The sequence below is a fragment of the Chelonia mydas genome, chromosome 6 (genome assembly GCF_015237465.2).
Source record: "Chelonia mydas isolate rCheMyd1 chromosome 6, rCheMyd1.pri.v2, whole genome shotgun sequence".
In the NCBI taxonomy this organism is placed as follows: domain Eukaryota; kingdom Metazoa; phylum Chordata; order Testudines; family Cheloniidae; genus Chelonia; species Chelonia mydas.
Genome location: NC_051246.2, coordinates 53,750,893 through 53,771,900, shown reverse-complemented (window position 1 = coordinate 53,771,900; position 21,008 = coordinate 53,750,893). Strand labels below are relative to the sequence as shown.

Genomic DNA, 21,008 nt, shown 5'->3' with positions numbered 1-21,008 from the left:
CTCGTCTGCCCTTTTATCAGTGCTTTGTTTGAATTGCTTGCTGCTGGCAAAGCAAGAAGAGCTCTGATCAGGTATGAGGAAGGCCACATACAGGGTACCCAAGAGGTGCAGGAGGCTTTAGAGCCCCAGCAGCTGGTTTCTGTAACCTGTGGAATCTGTTGACGTGGGCTGTGTGTGAGATGAGGAACTCAGGAAGTTTTAGAGAAGGGTTCTATGTTTCAGAACAGTATTTGTAGTTACCCTGGCTATTATAAAATTATACGGTTAGTTAATTCTCATGCTTCAAGGCATAAGATGAGCGCAAGCTGGAGTCAGGAAGAATGTCCCTTTGTGGCATAGCATTGTGCCATTGGATCCTTTAGATCTCTGAAGAAACCTCCAGTACTGGCCTCTATTGGAGACAGAACGTTAGATTAGGTGACGTATTGGCTGATTCAGGATAGAAGTTTCTATAGTGAAATAAGCTTTGCAAGGGGGAATAAATGTTGCTAAGATCCACAAAGTCCCAGTTTTAGGCACCAGTAAGATCCATAAAACCCCTGCTCTACTGCCTCCCAACTCTATAGGTACCTAGACTCATTTGGGGCCTAATTTTTTTTGTAACAGTTCCCTACGTGGCTAAGTTTTTGCCTCTGAGCATGTGCACTGCTGCCCAAAGCAGGGGTCCAGTTGCCTATCTTGTGCCTAGACCTCAGCACCATTGTCAAACTAGGTGAAGACAGGTATTATCCCACCTATCTGACTTGTGGGGCACAATATGGTAGGTGTGAGCATGCCTACCTCCACACAAAATGGCTGGGGGGAAAGGAAAAAGGTGGTCTCTTTTATAATCATTAGCCCAGTGCTTAGGTACTGACCAAGGATATGGAAGATGCTGGGTTAGTTCCGCCCTTGGCCTGAGGAGAAGGTGGAGGACGGCTTTGAACATGGGTAGGCCCGAACCACTGGATGATAGCATCAGTCTCACTCTTTCTGTGGCTACATGTATATTTATTTATACAAAGTGGCATGGCTTCAACCCGAGAAACTGAGAGAGCCCCACCCTCAGAATATTTCACAGCTTAGTGGGCGGGGACTTACCTGAAAGGTGGAAGTGCCTGGTTCAAATCCCTTCTCACCAGGCAGAGTGGGGGAATTGAGCTGGGGTCTCCCACATCCTGAGTGAGTATTTTACCCACTGGGCTTATGGTTCTGAGGCTTGCCTACTCAGCTGTTGTGTGTGGAATTAGGTGTACGCTGCTGCTGTTATAGCATGAAATGGCTTATGGGCCTGACTCCAGAATAGAGATCGCACCTGTGGAGAGATGCAGAGATAAGTGCCTCCCTCCCTGAGAGAGGTGGGGGCTTAGGGCACATCCCTCTCGTTGGTATTTGCTCTTAGGTAGCTTCCTGCCTACCATGCTGGTTTTTCTGGATCTCATTCTCACGCACCTGTTTCTCCCCATGCATTGTGTAGGGAGCCTAGGCACTAACCTAGGGTTTGTGGAGTCTCCTGGATGCTGCAGCTGCTAAGCCCCAATTTGGACTGTTGTGTCTTGCTGCATATTCTTCAAAGGCAGGGTTCTCAAACTTCCTTGCACCATGATCACCTTCTGACAACAAAAATTACTACACAACCCCACACGGGGCACTAAAGCCTGAGCCCGCCCAAACCCCACTGCCCTGGAGGCGGGGGCCAAAGCCAAAGGGCTTCAGCCCCAAGCGTGGGGCCTATAACCTGAGTCCCATCATCCAGGGCTGAAGCCCTCAGGCTATGGCTTTGGCCCCGGGCAGTGAGGATCAGGCTTTGGCTTTGGGGGTCTCGACCCACAGTTTGAGAACTGCTGTGTTAAAGTAATGGCAGAATGGTGGCTGCATGGTAACAGGGATATGCATCTTGGTTCTCTGCTGTGCAGATTTCTGTGATTATTTACACCTGTGTAAAGTGCATATGAAATGCTACTACATCCAAATGATATACCTTCTACTCAGGTGTAAGGGACTACACAAGGTGCAAGGCAGTTGAGAATCAGGTCCATCGAGCCCCCTCCTTTTTAGGGCAATGCTTTAAATCCATCTTAGGTCAGTGGTGACCATCTGACAGCATTCAGTCTCCTACATAATCCAATGCCTAGTTTTTTATACCAACTCTCATCACCATGGCACATGCAGCCTGGACCCATATCCACTTCCTAGGAGAACAGTGTCCACTGGCAATAGTTGGTGCCCTTGTTACGGCAGAAGACTGCACAGGTCTTGGAGACTAAACTACACTCAATCCCCCTACGTATAGTCCCTGCAGGTCAGTTGAGGGAGGACTGCATGGGGGATTTACATCGCTGTTCCTCCTGCTGTCCTATGGCTATACAGGTGTCTTTGGTCAATTTGGCATCTTTCCACATCTTTCTTACCCAGTCAACTCACCTGCATCTCCTGCCATGCAAAAATATTTCACAACACTTCAGTCCCCCCAAAATATCACTATACGACCTGCTGCAAGAGTGCAGCCAGGGAACAGCCAGAAATCACAGCATAAGGGGGAAGGAACTGAACAGCTGTCTATGGAGGAACTACATCTCTGATTTTGGCACAAAGGACATGGAGAGGGAATATTTTATAATGTCAATCCTATTGTAATGCTTTCCTATTGCTGGTAAATTGGATACTGAATGAGCACCACTGTGTTCAAATGATTTCTCCAGTCCAGTTCCAAGACTATCTGAGGGCTGGAGAGATGTCAAGTGATCAGTGCCCCCTTAGACTGGTATAATTAAATCAGTCTTCCAGAAGCTGGCTGCTGTAATGGTTTCTAAGCCTACCAGAAACCTCTGAATTTCTTTGCATCAATTTGTTTTGCTTAAAGATTTCATTATCTAGGCCTTTGCAAGAGAAGAGGGTGAATATTGTCAGCTGCGTTTCCCGCCACTCATCCAATCTTCAGATTCAGATGTCTTAAAGAGTTTTGATGTGGCCCTAGGGAAACGGTCTGTTGCTAGTGTTGTCATAAACCAAATCAGCAGATGGGAACATGAATAAAGAGGCTTGAGTGTTGCAGGACTAAAAATGTCCTGAGCTTTATGGGGAAAGCCTAAGAATACTGGGCCAAATTCTGACCTCATTTACACTAGTGTAAATTCTATTGACTTCTGGCTTTACATTGGTATAAATGAGATCAGGAACGAGCTCTTTGCTGTATAAATGAGTTTATAAATCTGATCTATAACTTGCTCATTACTTTTCATCCCAGTAAAATCGAATTTTAAGAAGTTCAGCCTGCAAAGCATCAGGCTGAGACCGTTACACTCTCTGCAGACAGAAATAGAACTACTATGTATGCATACGACGATACTTAGACTGCAATAAACAAGGCAAGCGAGGCTAGCTGCCACAGGGGCAGTAGCATTTTTGTCATATTGAAAGCTTGCTAATGACTCAATCAACTTCAAGTAGCATTTCATCCCTTTTTCTTATTCCAGTAACTAAGACTGACCACTTGATTGCTTCACTGTCACCATTTACCTCTGCTGCCTTCCAAAAGTCTCAACCTAGTCTCCTCAGGCTGCAGAACTTACTTTTTCCTCTTTAGTTGGACTGGTCTAGGCAAACAAAGAAACATCTGCAACTTTAAACCATTAAGAAATAATGCTCATGGAGAACAGAAGTTGGATCAAGACACACAGCCCAGAAAGTGCAAAAAAAGCAATATTTCCAGTTCATTAAGAATTATGCATATTACAAAGCTCATCCTAAGCTAAAACGGAGTCTGCATGATTTCCCTTGTGATAATGCTGGTGTCAATAATAGCTGATGGGATTTGATTTGTCCTTTACATTAAAATAATGTATGCATTCTCCTGAAAACAAAAATCAAACCAATGTGATACAGTCTGGTTTTCCAGTTTGGAAATGTAGATCCTTCCCCCTTTTAACAAGCTTTGTAACTGAAATATAATACTACAGATATTGTTGTTTTTAAAGAGGGTTGTTTTAAATATTTAAAGTCTAACAAGGTCTAAAGTCTAACAGCCCAACCTAAGACACAGAAGGGAAGTAGAGCCAGATTTCCAAAGGTATTTAAGCCCTGGTCTAAACTAGGAGTTGAGGTCGAATTTAGCAGCGTTAAATCGATTTAACCCTGCACCCCTCCACACGACAAAGCCCTTTTTTTCAACTTAAAGGGCTCTTAAAATCGATTCCCTTACTCCACCCCCGACAAGGGGATTAGCGCTGAAATCGGCCTTGCTGGGTCGAATTTGGGGTATTGTGGACGCAATTAGACGGCATCGGCCTCCAGGAGCTATCCCAGAGTGCTCCATTGTGACCGCTCTAGACAGCACTCTCAACTCAGATGCACTGGCCAGGTAGACAGGAAAAGGCCCGCGAACTTTTGAATTTCAATTTCCTGTTTGGCCAGCGTGGCAAGCTGCAGGTAACAATGCAGAGCTCATCAGCAGAGGTGACCATGATGGAGTCCCAGAATCGCAAAAGAGCTGCAGCATGGACCGAACGGGAGGTACGGGATCTGATCGCTGTATGGGGAGAGGAATCCGTGCTATCAGAACTCCGTTCCAGTTTTCGAAATGCCAAAACATTTGTCAAAATCTCCCAGGGCATGAAGGATAGAGGCCATAACAGGGACCCGAAGCAGTGCCGCGTGAAACTTAAGGAGCTGAGGCAAGCCTACCAGAAAACCAGAGAGGCAAACGGCCGCTCTGGATCAGAGCCCCAAATATGCCGCTTCTATGATGAGCTGCATGCCATTTTAGGGAGTTCAGCCACCACTACCCCAGCCGTGTTGTTTGACTCCTTCAATGGAGATGGAGGCAACACGGAAGCAGGTTTTGGGGATGAGGAAGATGATGATGATGAGGCTGTAGATAGCTCACAGCAAGCAAGCGGAGAACCCGGTTTTCCTGACAGCCAGAAACTGTTTCTCACCCTGGACCTGGGTTTTGTACCCCCCAAACCCAACCAAGGCTGCCTCCCAGACCCGCCAGGCGAAGAAGGGACCTCTGGTGAGTGTACCTTTTAAAATACTATACTTGGTTTAAAAGCAACCATGTTTAATGATTAATTTGCTCTGGCATTCGTGGCTCTCCTGGATATACTCCCAAAGCCTTTGCAAAATGTTTCTGGGGAGGACAGCCTTATTCTGTCCACCATGGTAGGACACTTTACCACTCCAGGCCAGTAGCACGTACTCAGGAATCAATGTAGAACAAAGCATTGCAGTGTATGTTTGCTGGCATTCAAACAACATCCGTTCTGTATCTCTCTGTGTTATCCTCAGGAGAGTGATATCATTCATGGTCACCTGGTTGAAATAGGGTGCTTTTCTTCAGGGGACACTCAGAGGTGCCCGTTCCTGCTGGGCTGTTTGTCTGTGGCTGAACAGAAATGGTCCCTGCTGTTAGCCATGGGGGGAAGGGGGTGGAGAGACGGAGGGTGTAGGGGCTAGCCACGTGGTGGGGGGAGGCAAAATGTGACCTTGGAACGAAAGCACATGTGCTATGTATGTAATGTTAACAGCGAGGTTTACTATGAAAGAGTGTACCCATTGTTCTATAAAATGTTTCTTTTTAAATATCACTGTCCCTTTTTTTTTCTCCACCAGCTGCATGTGTTTCAAGGATCACAGGATCTTCTCCTTCCCAGAGGCTAGCAAAGATTAGAAGGCGGAAAAAACGCACTCGTGATGAAATGTTCTCTGAGCTCATTCTGTCCTCCCACACTGACAGAGCACAAACGAATGCATGGAGGCAGACAATGTCAGAGTGCAGGAAAGCACAAAATGACCAGGAGGAGAGGTGGCGGGCTGAAGAGAGGGCTGAAGCTGAAAGGTGGCGGCAGCGTGATGAGAGGAGGCAGGATTCAATGCTGAGTCTGCTGGAGGATCAAACTAATATGCTCCAGCGTATAGATGAGCTGCGGGAAAGGCAGCTGGAGCACAGATCGCCGCTACAGCCCCTGTGTAACCAACTGCCCTCTTCCCCAAGTTCCAAAGCCTCCTCACCCCCACGCCCAAGAACGCAGTGGGGGGGGCCTCCATCCACCGAGCCACTCCACCCCAGAGGATTGCCCAAGCAACAGAAGGCTGGCATTCAATAAATTTTAAAGTTTTAAACTTTTAAAGTGCTGTGTGGCCTTGTCCTTCCCTCCTCAACCACCCCTCCTGGGCTACCTTGGTAGTTATCCCCCTATTTGTGTGATGAATTAATAAAGAATGCATGAATGTGAAGCAACAATGACTTTATTGCCTCTGCAAGCGGTGATCGAAGGAAGAAGGGGAGGGTGGTTAGCTTACAGGGAAGTAGAGTGAACCAAGGGGCGGGGGTTTCATCAAGGAGAAACAAACAAAACTTTCACACCCTAGCCTGGCCAGTCATGAAACTGGTTTTCAATGCTTCTCTGATATGCACCGCACCCTCCTGTGCTCTTCTAACCGCCCTGGTGTCTGGCTGCGCGTAACCAGGAGCCAGGCGATTTGCCTCAACCTCCCACCCCGCCATAAACGTCTCCCCCTTACTCTCACAGATATTGTGGAGCACATAGCAAGCAGTAATAACAGTGGGAATATTGGTTTCGCTGAAGTCTAACCGAGTCAGTAAACTGCGCCAGCATACTTTTAAACGTCCAAATGCACATTCTACCACCATTCTGCTCTTGCTCAGCCTGTAGCTGAACAGCTCCTGACTACTGTCCAGGCTGCCTGTGTATGGCTTCATGAGCCATAGCATTAAGGGGTAGGCTGGGTCCCCAAGGATAACTGTAGGCATTTCAACATCCCCAATGGTTATTTTCTGGTCTGGGAAGAAAGCCCCTTCCTGCAGTTTTTGAAACAGACCAGAGTTCCTGAAGATGCGAGCCCGGCCATCCCACGTTGATGTTGGTGAAACGTTCCTTGTGATCCACCAGTGCTTGCAGCACTATTGAAAAGTACCCCTTGCGGTTTATGTACTCGCCGGCTTGGTGCTCCGGTGCCAAGACAGGGATATGGGTTCCGTCTATGGCCCCACCACTGTTAGGGAATCCCATTGCAGCAAAGCCATCCCCTATGACCTGCACATTTCCCAGGGTCACTACCCTTGATATCAGCAGATCTTTGACAGCGTTGGCTACTTGCATCAGAGCAGCCCCCAGAGTAGATTTGCCCACTCCAAATTGATTCCCGACTGACCGGTAGCTGTTTGGCGTTGCAAGCTTCCACAGGGCTATTGCCACTCGCTTCCCAACTGTGAGGGCTGCTCTCATCTTGAGATTCATGCACTTCAGGGCAGGGGAAAGCAAGTCACAAAGTTCCATGAAAGTGCCCTTACGCATGCGAAAGTTTCGCAGCCACTGGGAATCGTCCCAGACCTGCAATACTATGCGGTCCCACCAGTCTCTGCCTATTTCCCGGGCCCAGAATCGGCGTTCCACCACATGAGCCTGCCCCATTAGCACCATGATGCCCACATTGCCAGGGCCTGTGCTTTGAGAGAAGTCCGTGTCCATGTCCTCATCACTCTCGTCACCGTGCTGACGTCGCCTACTCGCCTGGTATCGCTTTGCCAGATTCTGGTGCTGTATATACTGCTGGAAAATGCGTGTGGTGTTTAATGTGCTCCTAACTGCCAAAGTGATCTGAGCGGGCTCCAGGCTTGCCGTGGTATGGCGTCTGCATAGAAAAAAGGCATGGAACGATTGTCTGCCATTGCCCTGACGGAGGGAGGGGCGACTGACGACATGGCTTACAGGATTGGCTTACAGGGAATTAAAATCAACAAAGGGGGTGGCTTTGCAAGAAACTGAATGGCCCCCTCAAGGACAGAACTCAAAATCTCAAGGACAGAACTCAAACTGGGTTTAGCAAGCCGTTGATTTCACAGAGGGAGGGAGCGAGGGAGGGAGGAGAAAATGAATACAAAACAGATCTGGTCTATTTCTTCTTTTGAGCCACTTCATGTATCTTTATACATCTTGCTGGCAGCAGACTGTGCAGTACGACCGCTAGCCATCATCATCTCTTGGGTGCTCGGCAGAAGACGGTGCAATATGACTACTGGCCATTATCTTCTGCTGGCTGCTGATTAAAAAACAGTGCACTGCCGGTAGGACTCAATCGCCATGAGACGAAACAAGGGAAATGACTTAGCTGAGTCACTCCCATGTTTGCCTAGGTGCCCGGTTAAAAGAGCACCCAGGACTACGTCGACGATGACTACCAGTCATACTGCACTGTCTGCTGCCAATAAACTGCTGCTGTGTAGCAATGCAGTACCACGTCTGCCAGCACCCAGGAGACATACGGTGACGGTTAGCTGAGCGGGATCCATGCTTGCCGTGGTATGGCGTCTGCACAGGTAACTCAAGAAAAAAGACGCAAAACGATTATCTGCCCTTGCTTTCACGGAGGGAGGGAGGGAAGGAAGGGGGGCCTGACGATATGTAACCAGAACCACCCGCAACAATGTTTTAGCCCCATCAGGCACTGGGATTTCTACCCAGAATTCAAATGGGCGGCGGAGACTGCAGGAACTGTGGGATAGCTACCCACAGTGCAACGCTCCGGAAGTTGATGGTTGCCTCGGTACTGTGGACACACTCCGCCGACTACATGCACTTAGAGCATTTGTGTGGGGACATACACAATCAACTGTATAAGAACGCTTTCTACAAAACAGACTTCTATAAATTCGACCTAATTTCGTAGTGTAGACATACCCTAAGACACAGATCCTGAAGGGTATTTAGGTTCCTAATGCCTACTGAAACCCATCTGGAGTTAGGTGCCCAAGTGCCTAAAGATGCAGACAGGTCCCTTTTGACCCTGTGTGTGGATGTAATTCTCTTTTTTCCCCCCAATGAACACTGTATATGTGAGTTGCGTAGGGGCCAGATTTTTAAAGGCATTTAGGTACATAAAGGCGCACTTCGGTGCCTAGTGGGAATTTCAAAAGCACCTAGGTGCTTAATTCCCATTGAGGCACCTATCTGCCCTCACCAAAGCTCAAAGTCCTGAAGTCCTCACCCAAAAATGTAGTCTTGCTTCAGGCAAGTCCCCTTTGATAATGTTTGCCTGAAAAAGGACTGAGAAAAGCGAGGACGGACTTCACGATTTGAGCCCAGTCCTGCAAATGGATCAAGTAGTGTGGATCCCTGCTTGTGCATGTAAATCAACTGGCATCAAAAGGGATCAGCATGGGAACTGAGGTCCACCTGTACAGAATTGATTGTAGGACAGGGATCATAGTTATGACTCTTTGCATTCAGCAGATTATTTTCTCAATAACTAAAGAGAGAACATTTTAGTTATACTTTGTTGGCAAATATACATATGGTTCCAGTCCAATTAACCTGGGGCTATATTAAAATAACAGCCACTGGGCATAATTTAGGATTTTAAAACAATAATATTATGAAAAAATTAGCTTCACTCTGTGGAGCCTGTGGCATGTATGATTTTCGTCTAAAGAGACTGAAGAAAGGAAAAGACTTAAGTAGCAAAAAGCAAACCAAATATTTACATACAGTAGTTATCCCTCTTGAAAGGACTTGAACAGAATTTAGTTAATCCTCACCACACCCTTGTATCATTACCCCCATTTTACAGATTTGGAAACTGAGGCACAGAGTGGTTACATGCTGTGCCTAAGGCCAGAGTTGGAATTAGAACTCAAATTCCTGACTTCCAGGTGCATACTCAAAGCATGCCTCCTCCTCAAAAGTAAATGCATGGAAACGGATTTGACTGATCAAAGATCTGGAAAGGGAAAAAAAATAGCCATGCCATTTTTCATGGAGAAACTGCAAACTGTATTAATTTTCAATAAGCCCAGAGGCAGTCATATGTAATAGCTTTCCCTTGTGGCTTGTGTGATGAACATTTGGCAACTGAACAAGAGCAGTTATTAATCAGTGGTAGTTTCTACATAAAGCACTTAAACACATGATTAGCTTCAATGGGACTTAAGCCTGTGCTTAACCTCAAGTACATGCTGAAAAGCTTTGCAGAATCAGGGCCTAAATAAAGATAGATTGTGGAATCTGGACTGTATTAGAGAAGGCTCTACCCAGGGAATCCTCTTCTCTTTTAGCTAATCATCAGAGTGGCACAGCGAGACATGAAGAGAGGTCCTAATGTTTGTGATTTCTGCTGATTCAGAAGCATGTTTTCTTCTCACTCTATTCCTGCAGTGCCACATTGCATCAGAATTTCTGGGCCTCCCAGTGCAAAAGGCCCTCAACTAATGAGCCAATCTCTCAACTACAAGTAATTTGTGACACTTGCAATTAGGCCCAGATTGAGCGCCCTGCTTCTCATGTTCACCCAGAGGTAAGTAATGATGACACCACATTGAGCGCTCTTTAGTTATGATGGGGCTTGATTTGTGGCTTTTATGGAGATTAATTGGCATTCCAATCATCCTCCTTCATGGGACCCAAAGCTAAATGAGGAAGACAGATTTGCCCAAGAGCTGTGCAACACAGGAGTTGAAATCTCCATTATAATACAATGTTTCTGTTGCAGGAACTGCAGCAAAGGGAACTTTATATAAGCAGCCTTACTGATAGGAGTGTCTTTTAGCTTTATGCATTTCAGCAAAAATAGGAGCCAGGCTTTCCTTGGTTGGAGAAAAATGCCTGCAACTATATTTAAGGCTTCAATGGTACAAGAGAATGGAGAAGACTAATGTCTATGTAAAAATATACATCACCATCTGGAGGGTCAAGAGTGCTTCATAGTAACAGCAGCTGAGTTTCCAGTATGTTCATGAGTTTCATATTTTTAATCCTTTGGCCTAGATGCTGTGTGTTTTTTCTAAACACTACATCAGACATTAACTACTACCCATTCAGGGCAGGATAGAGCAAGATTCCTATTAACGTGAACAGCAGGAAAGAGAACAACACAAGAAGGATCTTGTTGGGTAGTAGTTAGAAAACGAGACGGAATCAGGAGCTTTGGGTTTTATTCCCCGCTCTGTCACTGAGGGACCTTGGCCAAGTCACTTAGCTGTTTAATGCTTCAGTTTCCTGACCTGTCAAATACGGATAAGAATCATTTATCTCACAGGGAGGTTGTGAGGATTAATTAATGTCCACAAAGTACTTTGATTTGTCCATCTTTGCAACACAGTGGCAGAGGCATTCGTTTAAAACACAGGGAGTTTAGGGAGCAAAGCAGTGGGAATTAAATGTCATTTCAGCTATTTCCTCCCAGTGTAGTTGTATCAATGCCCTGATACCTACAGGATATCTCTTCTGCTGCTGCTATTACCCACTTGGGTGCACCATCATTTTAATGAGCCATGCTAAATAGGAACTTTTGCTTCTGTTTGGATAGCAACCAGTCACCCTTATTCAGCTCCTGATTCATTACAGAAGCTGTTACCTGCTCCCCTGATAAAGGCTTACTTGATATTTCTGTGAGTACTGCAGCACGTGTCAAATCAAAACATAATTCAATCCAATCTGACTAATACATCTGCCCTTACACAGTATGGTTTAAGAATAATATGGGAACAATGTAATTCTTATGCTGAAGGACTAAGATGGCACGGTGTAGTTTATGGAAAGCTGCTGGAGCAATCATGGGAAATATCACAGGATTTAAATTGATCAAATGTATAAAACAGAAATCATGGGTCATTCTGTACAAGCCATTGCTCTGTATTTAATGCTCTCCCCGCTTCAAGTTTTTACCAGGTGTCCTAGACAGCATGAGACTGCAAAAGAGACCAGAAACCTTTCCAAAAATATACTGCAGTACCTCTTTCTGTCTGGATTATTGAGTTTCGTATAACAGGTTTCTGGATGATCGTCTTTATTTTTATGCAAATTGTGATTTTTTTTTTTTTAAATTTTAGGAAGTAAAAATGTTTCACTCAGTGACTAAAATATCTGTTTCCCTTGAAATCTATCTAAATGGTGTAGCCTGCAAAACCCTGTGCTGCTGAGGAGAAAAAAACAACCTCCCACTGGGAGCTGTTTAAAAAAAAAAATTAAATAAAAACAATCCTGTGCAACTTCTGAGATTTGTGACAATCCTGTTTAGTGGGTGGATCCTGTTGTTTAGAGATTCAGGGCCACACCTGCTTCCCTTATTCACATGCCTGGTTCCACTGATGTTGCTATTTGTGTACCCTATGAGTAACCCAAGGTGTTTCCCAAACCTTGATATTCAATTTCAAGCTATTCTAGAAACTGATACATTATACGGCACCTTAGGAAGTCACTAAATTCCATCTATACCATTGAACTCACGGAGCCCAATTCACCACTACTGTAAGCAGGATTACTCCACTGGCTTCAATGGAATTGGATGGGCTTACATCAGTAGTGAACTTGGCTCAGTTCTTCAATAATAATTAATGATCAAATGGAAAAAAGAAAGCAGAAGTTTTTTTGGTTTGTTTGTTTTTAAGTCAAAACTAAACAAACCGAGTGGCATAAACTAAATGTATGACAGTGCAAGAGGTACCTGGAGAATATATGTGCACGTTTGAGACGGCCAGGGTAACATGTGCATGCACACTCTGACATCCCACATCCCTGACAGTAAATTCATTAGACCACTTGTACCCCAGCAATATGGCTGTAATATATACAAAGATCTGAAGCATGGCCAGGAAATAAGATTTCCCCCAAATCTTCTCTACAGTAGCAAGGTAATCAACTGATCAATTTAACACTGGCCAGGAGTCATTTGGAGTGAGGAATGGGAGAACATGGAGGAAGAGGAGGAGGAAGTCAAGGGACCGCTCACTGCTTAAAAGTACCTCGATGAATCAGGGACCTGAATGAGGCATGGTTAGTAGGTATTCTTATCTTTCACAGGAGTGAGCTCACAGCTCCTCAGAAGGATCTCTTCACTCTTCTCACGAGCCTCCCCATACTGGATGACAATTTCATTGTTCCCAAAGGATGCAGCTCCCTTATAACTTTTAGCCCAATGGTTAGAGCACTCACCTGGGATGTGGGGGAGACAGGTTCACTTTCCTCCTTGGCCTGGGGGGCGGGGGGTGTGTGTGTGAAAAGATTTGAACAGGGACAACCACTTCTCAGGAGAGTGCTCTAATCACTGAGCTATGGAATAGTCTAATGGGGAGGGAAGGGGGTCCTGTAAGCTCTCCTGTTGAACCTGTTCCACTTTGGATAAGTTAAAAGTTCATTGGAGCAGGGGGACTAGATTCTGGGTCTCCCACCTTCCTGCTGGATACCGTATCCACCAGGCGACTGTTCCCCCCAACCCCCCGGCCTAATGATTAAGTATTTAGGCACCTAAGTCCCTTTGTAGATCTGGGCCAATGACCTGTAGTATGTGGTGGCAGGATGGGCCTCTAAGCTGCATAGACCTCTATCTATGTCTCCTGAAGCCCTTTCATTAAGCAGGGCTGGAATTCACTGACATTACAGACAGTTGGAGCAAAGAGGGTAGAAGGGAACGACAATATATCAAGTGCTCAGGGGCTGTGATTTGCTACAAGTGGGAAACCTGAAGATGAGCGCTTTATGGGAGTTCCCTGTGGCAGCCCTTGACCTGGAAAATGAAAGCCAATGCCATGCTCCAGGTGGAGAGACTGAGACAGAGAGATGAAGAGACTTGCTGGAAGCCCAACGGGAAGCCAGTGTCGGAGCTGGGATCCCTGACTCTCTAGCATGTGCTCAGACAGCCTCACTCATGAGGCATAAATATCATTCATAATACACATTCTCCCCCCCTACAAAGGCTCTGAAATCTTAGGACTGTGCTCAGTTATTATACAGGGTTTCATGCAGCATTTTTCAGAACACACTAAATTAAACCGTTAACATACCACTCCAATTCTTCTTCTTGAAAGACCATTTCCACCTCATATCATTTATTAATCTTAGCTGCACTGAATTATTAAACTGAAGTCCTCAATAACCCCCATCAGTAAAAACTCCAGTGTGGCTTTTAGACTCATATTTCTACTTTCTACTGTACTGCATTCTTCATTTTAATTACTGGTTCCACAGTGTCATATCTTTGCAGGATATTTGTCCTCCTAAGAAACGGCGGCTCGGGAAATATGTCGCTAGGCGTGACAGTAAGTGTGTTCCCAAAGGACAGGTGCGTGGAAGGATCATATTTTTATCTAGGAGAACCAAAGACACAGCAAAGTAAAGGGAGGAAACGATTGCTGCTGCTTCTGCTGCAGTTGTGTGACTTAAGACACTCTTCCTGCATGCTCAGCATCACATGGAGTCTGTGTGGAGAGGATCCTTCTGTGAAGCAAAAGCAGATTTTCCTGTTAGTAAGGGAACAGCAGGGAAATGGCAGGTGATCTACAGGTGGAAAATGTATGGCTCATTACGATGAATAGGTCTCCCCAGCTCGAATGTAAGAGCCTACGTGAGTTAAACACAATCAAACCCTGAACATTTTCTCTTTCTGTCATTTAGAGCAGTGGTGCTCAACCTTTCCAGATGACTATACACCTTTCAGGTGTCTGATTTGGCCAACTTCTCACCATTGGTGTGTCTCAACGGGATTCTGGATGACCAGGTCATGGAGGAGAGAATATCACACATTCAATCCTTGGGCACTCTATGGAGATTGCCAACAAGGGGGGCAGTTAGGACCAGTTATAGTGGGGCCAAGTTTGTGATGTGGACACCTGTCCACAGGAGAACTGGATTGAGATTCCCCAACTCACTGGACATAGGCCAATGAACAGTCATTAGCTGGTAACAAATTTTAGTATCTAGGACTTAGGCTACATTGCAAGTGAAGAGCTTACAAAGTCTCTATATCCCATGACCTGTCTATAAGTCACATTTAGAACACATTCTCCTATCTCTTCCTCCCTCAGAGATCATCAGCTCACACAATCATCAGCTCTTTGAATCCACCTCAATCGGTTTGGAGTCACACTTTCTGTCTAGTTTCTTTCTTACTTGTGCTCTTTCTATTTCATTACTAGTAAAATCGCTGGAACCAGCAATGACAAATACAGATGCAGTGAAGATTCTAGGGGCCAGATTACATTTTCTGTACGTGATAAGTAAAGTATTAAACGACTGCTCTTCTACCCCGCCTAACCTTTTTAATAAGAGGAGACAAATACCAGCTCAGCTGCATGCAACTGACACTGGACAGAGTTTAAAACGTTAACTCATAATGTATATGGCTGTACCAGTGGTTCCACCAAAAACAGATTTCCGGGAGCTTTAACTTCAAAAGGATGCTCTTGAAACAATTGACACAAAGGGCTTGTTCATCTAGTTTAAGATAATCTAGTGCTAGCTGGAAATGCAAGAGTGACAGCTTCAGAGACGGAGTTGAGCCACCCACCCACAAAGCAGGTACGGCACGGGCAGGGAAACCGCAAGCTTCCTCCAAACTGCCCGCTATGGGCTACTTAACACTGGAATCGCTACAGCAGCACAGCTGTACCGACGTAGCTGCACCGCTGCACTGCTGCTAGTGCAGATGCTTTATGCGGACGGGAGAGAGCTCTCCCGTCCGCATAAGTATTCCACCTCCCTGAGTGGCAGTAGCTATGTTGGTGGGAAAGCCTCTCCCGCTGACACAGCGCTGTCCACCTGGCGCTGAGCTCAGTGTAACTTGCATCGCTCCAGGGGGGTGGGGGGGGGCGGCTTTTCCACACCCTTGAGCGACTTAGTTATACTGGAGTAAGCGCTACTGTGTACAAGCTCTATTAATGTGCCTCAGTCCTGACTGAGCCACCTCAAGGGATGAGAAGGAAGTTGAGTGTCTTGCTTATTCAACACATAGCTTCTCTGTTACAATTGTAGACAAACCTACCCATGGAGATAGTTTTTTATTATGTGGACACCTGCTCTCTAGGAGCTGGGCTGAGGCTGACACATTTTTTCCATTAGCCATACAGTAGTCACTGGATGATAACCACTATTAGTCTTTACTGATCTGGGCTGAATTTGAACCAGGGACCTTGAAGTAAATCCCATTATCAACCCCCTGAGCCATCAGTCCCTTTATGGAGGGCACTAGGTAGTCTGACTAGTTTACTTTGCTCATTCCCCTGTTTGACATTAACATCTGAAGACAGGGACTGTGGCTCTCTATAGAGCCGCATAATTCTATTTCCCCCTTCCCCTGACTGTCTATCATAGTATTCCCAGCCCATCACAAGCCAAAAGAGCAAGACCCCCAAGCTTGGGACTTGATCGCTGATCTTCCCCACAGGGGGATGGGCAGAAAATTGGAGATTTTGTCCAGCTCAGACTTTGAGCTCATTGCGGGCAGTAACACCGTGAAAGACAGTAAACAGGTAATTTTTGGAAACTAAATGACTCCACTGCTCTCAATCTTTTTTACTGGTTTAAAGGAAGATGCATCCAGTCCACTAAGAAGCAAGGGGCCTACAGGATACATAGATTTTAACACTGGATTTCCCCTTTAGTCCCTTGGGTAATAATGTTTCTGGGGAGCAATTGTGCAGCCTTAAATTTTCTTCTCAACTTGAAATGGTGCAATAAGAATCCAAATGTTACATACATATGAACAAGAATGATACTTGCAATGACACCTGCTACTGTGAGTTACAAGGGCCATCAATCCTCATGCTTCAGAGCACAAATTAGTGGTCAGGAAAAAATTGCCCTTCCCCACAACCCTTGGAATGTTACTGCAGAATGAGGTAAATTTCCTTTTTATTAGTAATAGGTGGCATCCCTCATTAGTTTTGGTAACATTTATTCATATGCTATGAGTAATTATGATTATTTTCCATTATTAATAGCCACTGTTGAACAAGGGGAGCGGAGAAGTTATGTCATTTTCTGAAGCATCTGGAACTACCTGCTGTCGGGAGAGGGGACTAGGTGGATATTTGGTCTGATCTAGTGGGTCATTTCTTTTCTTTCCTTTCCTTTCCTTAGTTCACATGCCATCACTCTTGTAGTCCACATCTTTCAAACTACACTGATGGGAGCAGAGTTCCTCCGGAGCTCCCACAAGTGGCGCTCTGCTCTTCAGATGGGTCCCTGTTGAACAAAACATGAGGTTCCTTTTGCATCTGAGCAGGTGGAGTGTGTTGCAGCAGCCCAGACCCTACCTGAGCACAAGGACGGTATTTTCATTTCACTTAAATTAATTGCTAGTGGTTTTGCCCCTGCACAGAAAGGAGCTTAGTGACAAAGTCAAAACAAATCTCAGCCAAATGGGAGGGCGGGGAAACTAGCCCCATAAATTAAGGCAAGCAAGTGTATCCTAGGAACAAGAAAGATCTCATGAAGACAGGGCAAGCCATGCCATGCATAGAAAGCAAATCCCCAGTGTCGGTCCCCCTTCGTGCCATTCCAAGCAAATCTCTATGTGAAGTATTTGTGAGCAAGCTGGAAACAGTGAGGCCCTGGAAAAATAATTACGAAATAAACTCTACTCTTTGGTGGTATCTGTCCCAAAGGGAACAAAGTGTCTTTTGTGAAAGACTCCCACCAGAAGCCTTGCAGAGTTTGAACTGCATCCTGGACTCCACTGGTATGAAACCCAAAGCAAGATCTTATTATTCCCCTTTGCTTTTACTACTGAACGTGGGGCTGAAAATCCAAATAGATTAAAGAAAATATGACTAATCAACCACATCTGGGCTGCCCTTTTCCCAGCACATGAATCAACTTTACTATGACTTAAGAAAAATCTATTAGCATTACCAAGAGATGGAATATAAAATGGGGGCAAGGTGAGTAAACATGGTGAACAGATGATCCCCAGACTAACATCGGACCAATGACATGTTTGCCATATTGGGCTCGAGACTTTTTTCACCCAGCACATACTGGCTAAAGCTGGGATTTTCGAAGGGCTCCTAGGGAAATTAGGCCGCCCAAATCCCATTGAAATTCAATGGGATTTGAGTGCCTAGATAACATAGTGCCTTAGACGGAGATTTTCAAAGACCTTACCTTCTTCTGAAGAAGGCAACATGGGCCAGTCACACTGCTTAATGTATCGCTAGAAGGTGCTCAGATACATGGTGAGGGGTGCAATGTAAAAACCAAAATAAATTAGCTTGTCCTTCTATTCATAGCAGGCGGGCCTTATCCCCACTCAGTCAGTTCCCTGACATCACTTGGGTGTGGGAGGTCACTGGAGGAGCATGCTCCTTCCTACCTTTACCTGTGTTGTAAATTTAAGAGGTAGCAGTTGATGAGGAAATGAAAAATACCTGTAATGTCTCCACTGCAGCCAAACCCGTCTTGTCTCAGCAGGGCCCGTTAGCCGACGATGGGTCCTTGTCATCATATCGCCCGTTTCCTCGGGAAGGAGAGGCAGGAGGGAAAGGATCAGCTCTGTAATCAAACAAAACAGAGATGGGGAAAGAGCTGAGAGCCCACGCAAACAATATACCAATGAATGATTCCCCCTGTGTGACAGATGACCTGCAAAGAAGCCTTCCTCTGGACACAGGGCTGCACCTTGTAACAGGTGTACAAGCTATACACCTGCAAGCTGCATCCACAGGGCTTGATTCTCCTCACACTTACCCCAGTGTAAAATCAGGAGTAACATCACTGAAATCAAAGAAAGGCTGGTGTAACATCGGTGCAATATCAGATTCAAGGCTCATTGTCTTGCATACTCTTAGGAATACAGGTTAGCCAGGTGGTAGCACTAGGTTACCAAATGCCACAGAACCGCCATTTAAAAAAATCATAGGAGAAAATTATATACAGCATGGAATGACAAATCAGGGCTCAATTTCTGTTCAATTAAAAACAAAAAGGGAGAGGGGGTGCATCCCTATTTTGCTTGCAACAATGCAGCTGGGTTTCTTGAAAAGCTTCGCTGTAGTGCAAAGTCACATAGTCCTCAGGGCCAGGCAGGTGTTTTGATTTATATAGTCTGGCACCCTCTTTTATTAGAGAGTGGGTGGAATTTATGAGATACACTTTCAACCATTCTTCTTAAATACACACTTCCCGAACCACCTCTCCCTGTTAAGTAACTGTTTTCCCCCAACTCTCACCCCCTCTTCTCAGGGCAGGGATATTGAAAAGCAACTCTCTCCAAAGCAGTTTCCTTCCATGAGAATCTTTAATAAAAATGCAGCAGATTGTAAATCGTTGAGATAGAGGGCCTGGGCAACAGGAAATTGAGAGAGAGAAAAAATACAAAAATCTAAACATGCTGCAGAGACAGCAATCTCTGAAGGAAAATGGTGCTAACATTATTTCCCCCAGTAGTTGAAAGTCACTCGGCAAACTTGAGTTAAGTTCACACCTCATTGCGTGGGCAATGAAATTCTCTAACAGCGCCCCTTACCCCACAAAATCAGCTTAAATATTAGAAGGCCTGCAATTAAAGTCAGAGAGCTGGCAGCTGCCCTGCAATGATTAATGGGTTCACACGTCTCCTGATGCTCTGGCTCGGCTGTGCACCATGCAATATTGGAGAATTTCACAACCTCACCACCCCCTTTGCTTTCACAGATGCTCAGCCTGGCTTTCCAGTCACTTCTCACTAATGCCGGTAAAATGAAAGCTCAGTTTGTCTGTCTAGGGTCTCTATGCACTGATAACGATCTCTCTCACAGGTAAATGTCCTTAGGAATTGTACTTTGAGTGGTGCACCATAAATGTCTATTACTCTTCTAAACTAATATAAAAACCAAACACAGTAATGAGCGGATTAGACGGAGCTGCCTGCTGACACAAATAGGCAGGAAGAATAGTATCGGCACAGTGGGGGTGAGGGAAATCTTATTTCACTATGAAATCAGCAACACACGACCCAGAAATTAGCATGCACACACCAACCAAGAATTCTGGCTAAATCTATTAATCTCTGTGTACGGCTGCACTAATCTGTCTTCTGCATAAGACATCTGCTCTTGTGGCAATGTGTTGAACTTTGCATCCAGCTGTGAGCAGCCTTCAAGACACATGTGTATCTCCCCGCTTAGGAAACTCAGGGCTGGTCTATACTAGAAACTTGCAACGGCATAGCTATGTCTCTCAGGCATGTGAAAAATCCACACCCGAGAGATACATAGCTACACTGACATAATCCCCAGCATAAACAGCATTAGGTTGCCGGAAGAATTCTTCCATTGACCTAGCTACCACCTCTTGGGAAGATGGATTACCGATGCCAAAGGGAGAAGTCCTCTTGTTGGCACAGGTCGTGTCTACACTGAAGTGCTCCAGTAGCACAGCTTGTAGAGTAGCATCCGTGTTAGTCTGTATTCGCAAAAAGAAAAGGAGGACTTGTGGCACCTTAGAGACTAACAAACTAGCACAGCTGTAATTTTTAATTGTAGACATGCCCTCAGGAAAAGGAAAATAGGAACTAGTAGAGGCACGGCAGGAAACAGCAGGGGACATATCTCCAGCTAATCAGGGAGGACAGCACTCGCTTACACCCTTCCCCTTCCATTACATGAGTACCGGCCAGCACGCCTCAACCCTGAGCAGCAGGGAACGTTGCTAGGGAATGAGTAGAGTGAATGTCAGTGTCCATGGTCTACCTGGTCCTTGGTCTCTGCTGATATGGCCAGCAAAGATCAACTAGTGCCATATGTAGTAGTGGCTTGTGATGTCGTTACTTGTCCGTTGGGACTTGGACTGAGACTGCAGAAAATCATTTCACACAGGTTCAGCAAAACAGCCATCAAATGATCACAACTTTCAGTCATTACCAACCCAGACGAGAAACTGAAATTCTTCAGAGCACACCCCAGAGCACTACACACTAATCAGGGGTTCTGCAAAAAACATTTCCCCAGGGAGACCAGTCCACCCATTCTGCCTCTGGGGTATCCCTGCTGTCAAGTTGTCCTCAGCACACACAAAAGCTCATCTGATTGGTTCATGTGCCGAAGTCTTGAAAGAGCATTCTTCTCTGTGAGGGGACAAAAGAATGGAGTCCGATTGGCTCATCTTGATTTGCTGAAATCTGTGCTAATAATGAGATATTGACTGCAAGTGAACGTGTATCTGTAAAAGAAGAGAAGCCTGGAAGATAATGATAATACCTTTGCAATTCTGTTGGGCCTTTCATCAGAGGATCTCAACAGACATTAACAAAACCTCACA

General features: G+C 45.4%; 1 protein-coding gene across 3 annotated transcripts in view; it reads right to left on the bottom strand.

Moving 5' to 3' along the window:
- Window positions 1–11,819: 11,819 nt before the first annotated feature.
- TRIM44 (tripartite motif containing 44) overlaps window positions 11,820–21,008 on the bottom strand; it is a 101,036-nt gene continuing 91,847 nt past the window's right edge. For 2 of the 3 annotated variants that reach the window (XM_007055241.4, XM_043548312.1), the window contains 2 exons: window positions 18,140–18,263; window positions 11,820–14,210 (listed from right to left, as the gene is read on the bottom strand). In XM_007055241.4, the coding sequence (XP_007055303.2) occupies window positions 18,176–18,263 (88 nt within the window). In that variant the 3' untranslated portion in view covers window positions 11,820–14,210; window positions 18,140–18,175. Of the gene's footprint in view, window positions 14,211–18,139; window positions 18,264–21,008 lie in introns of those variants that run through there. The other variant, XR_005225460.2, reaches the window with a different exon arrangement.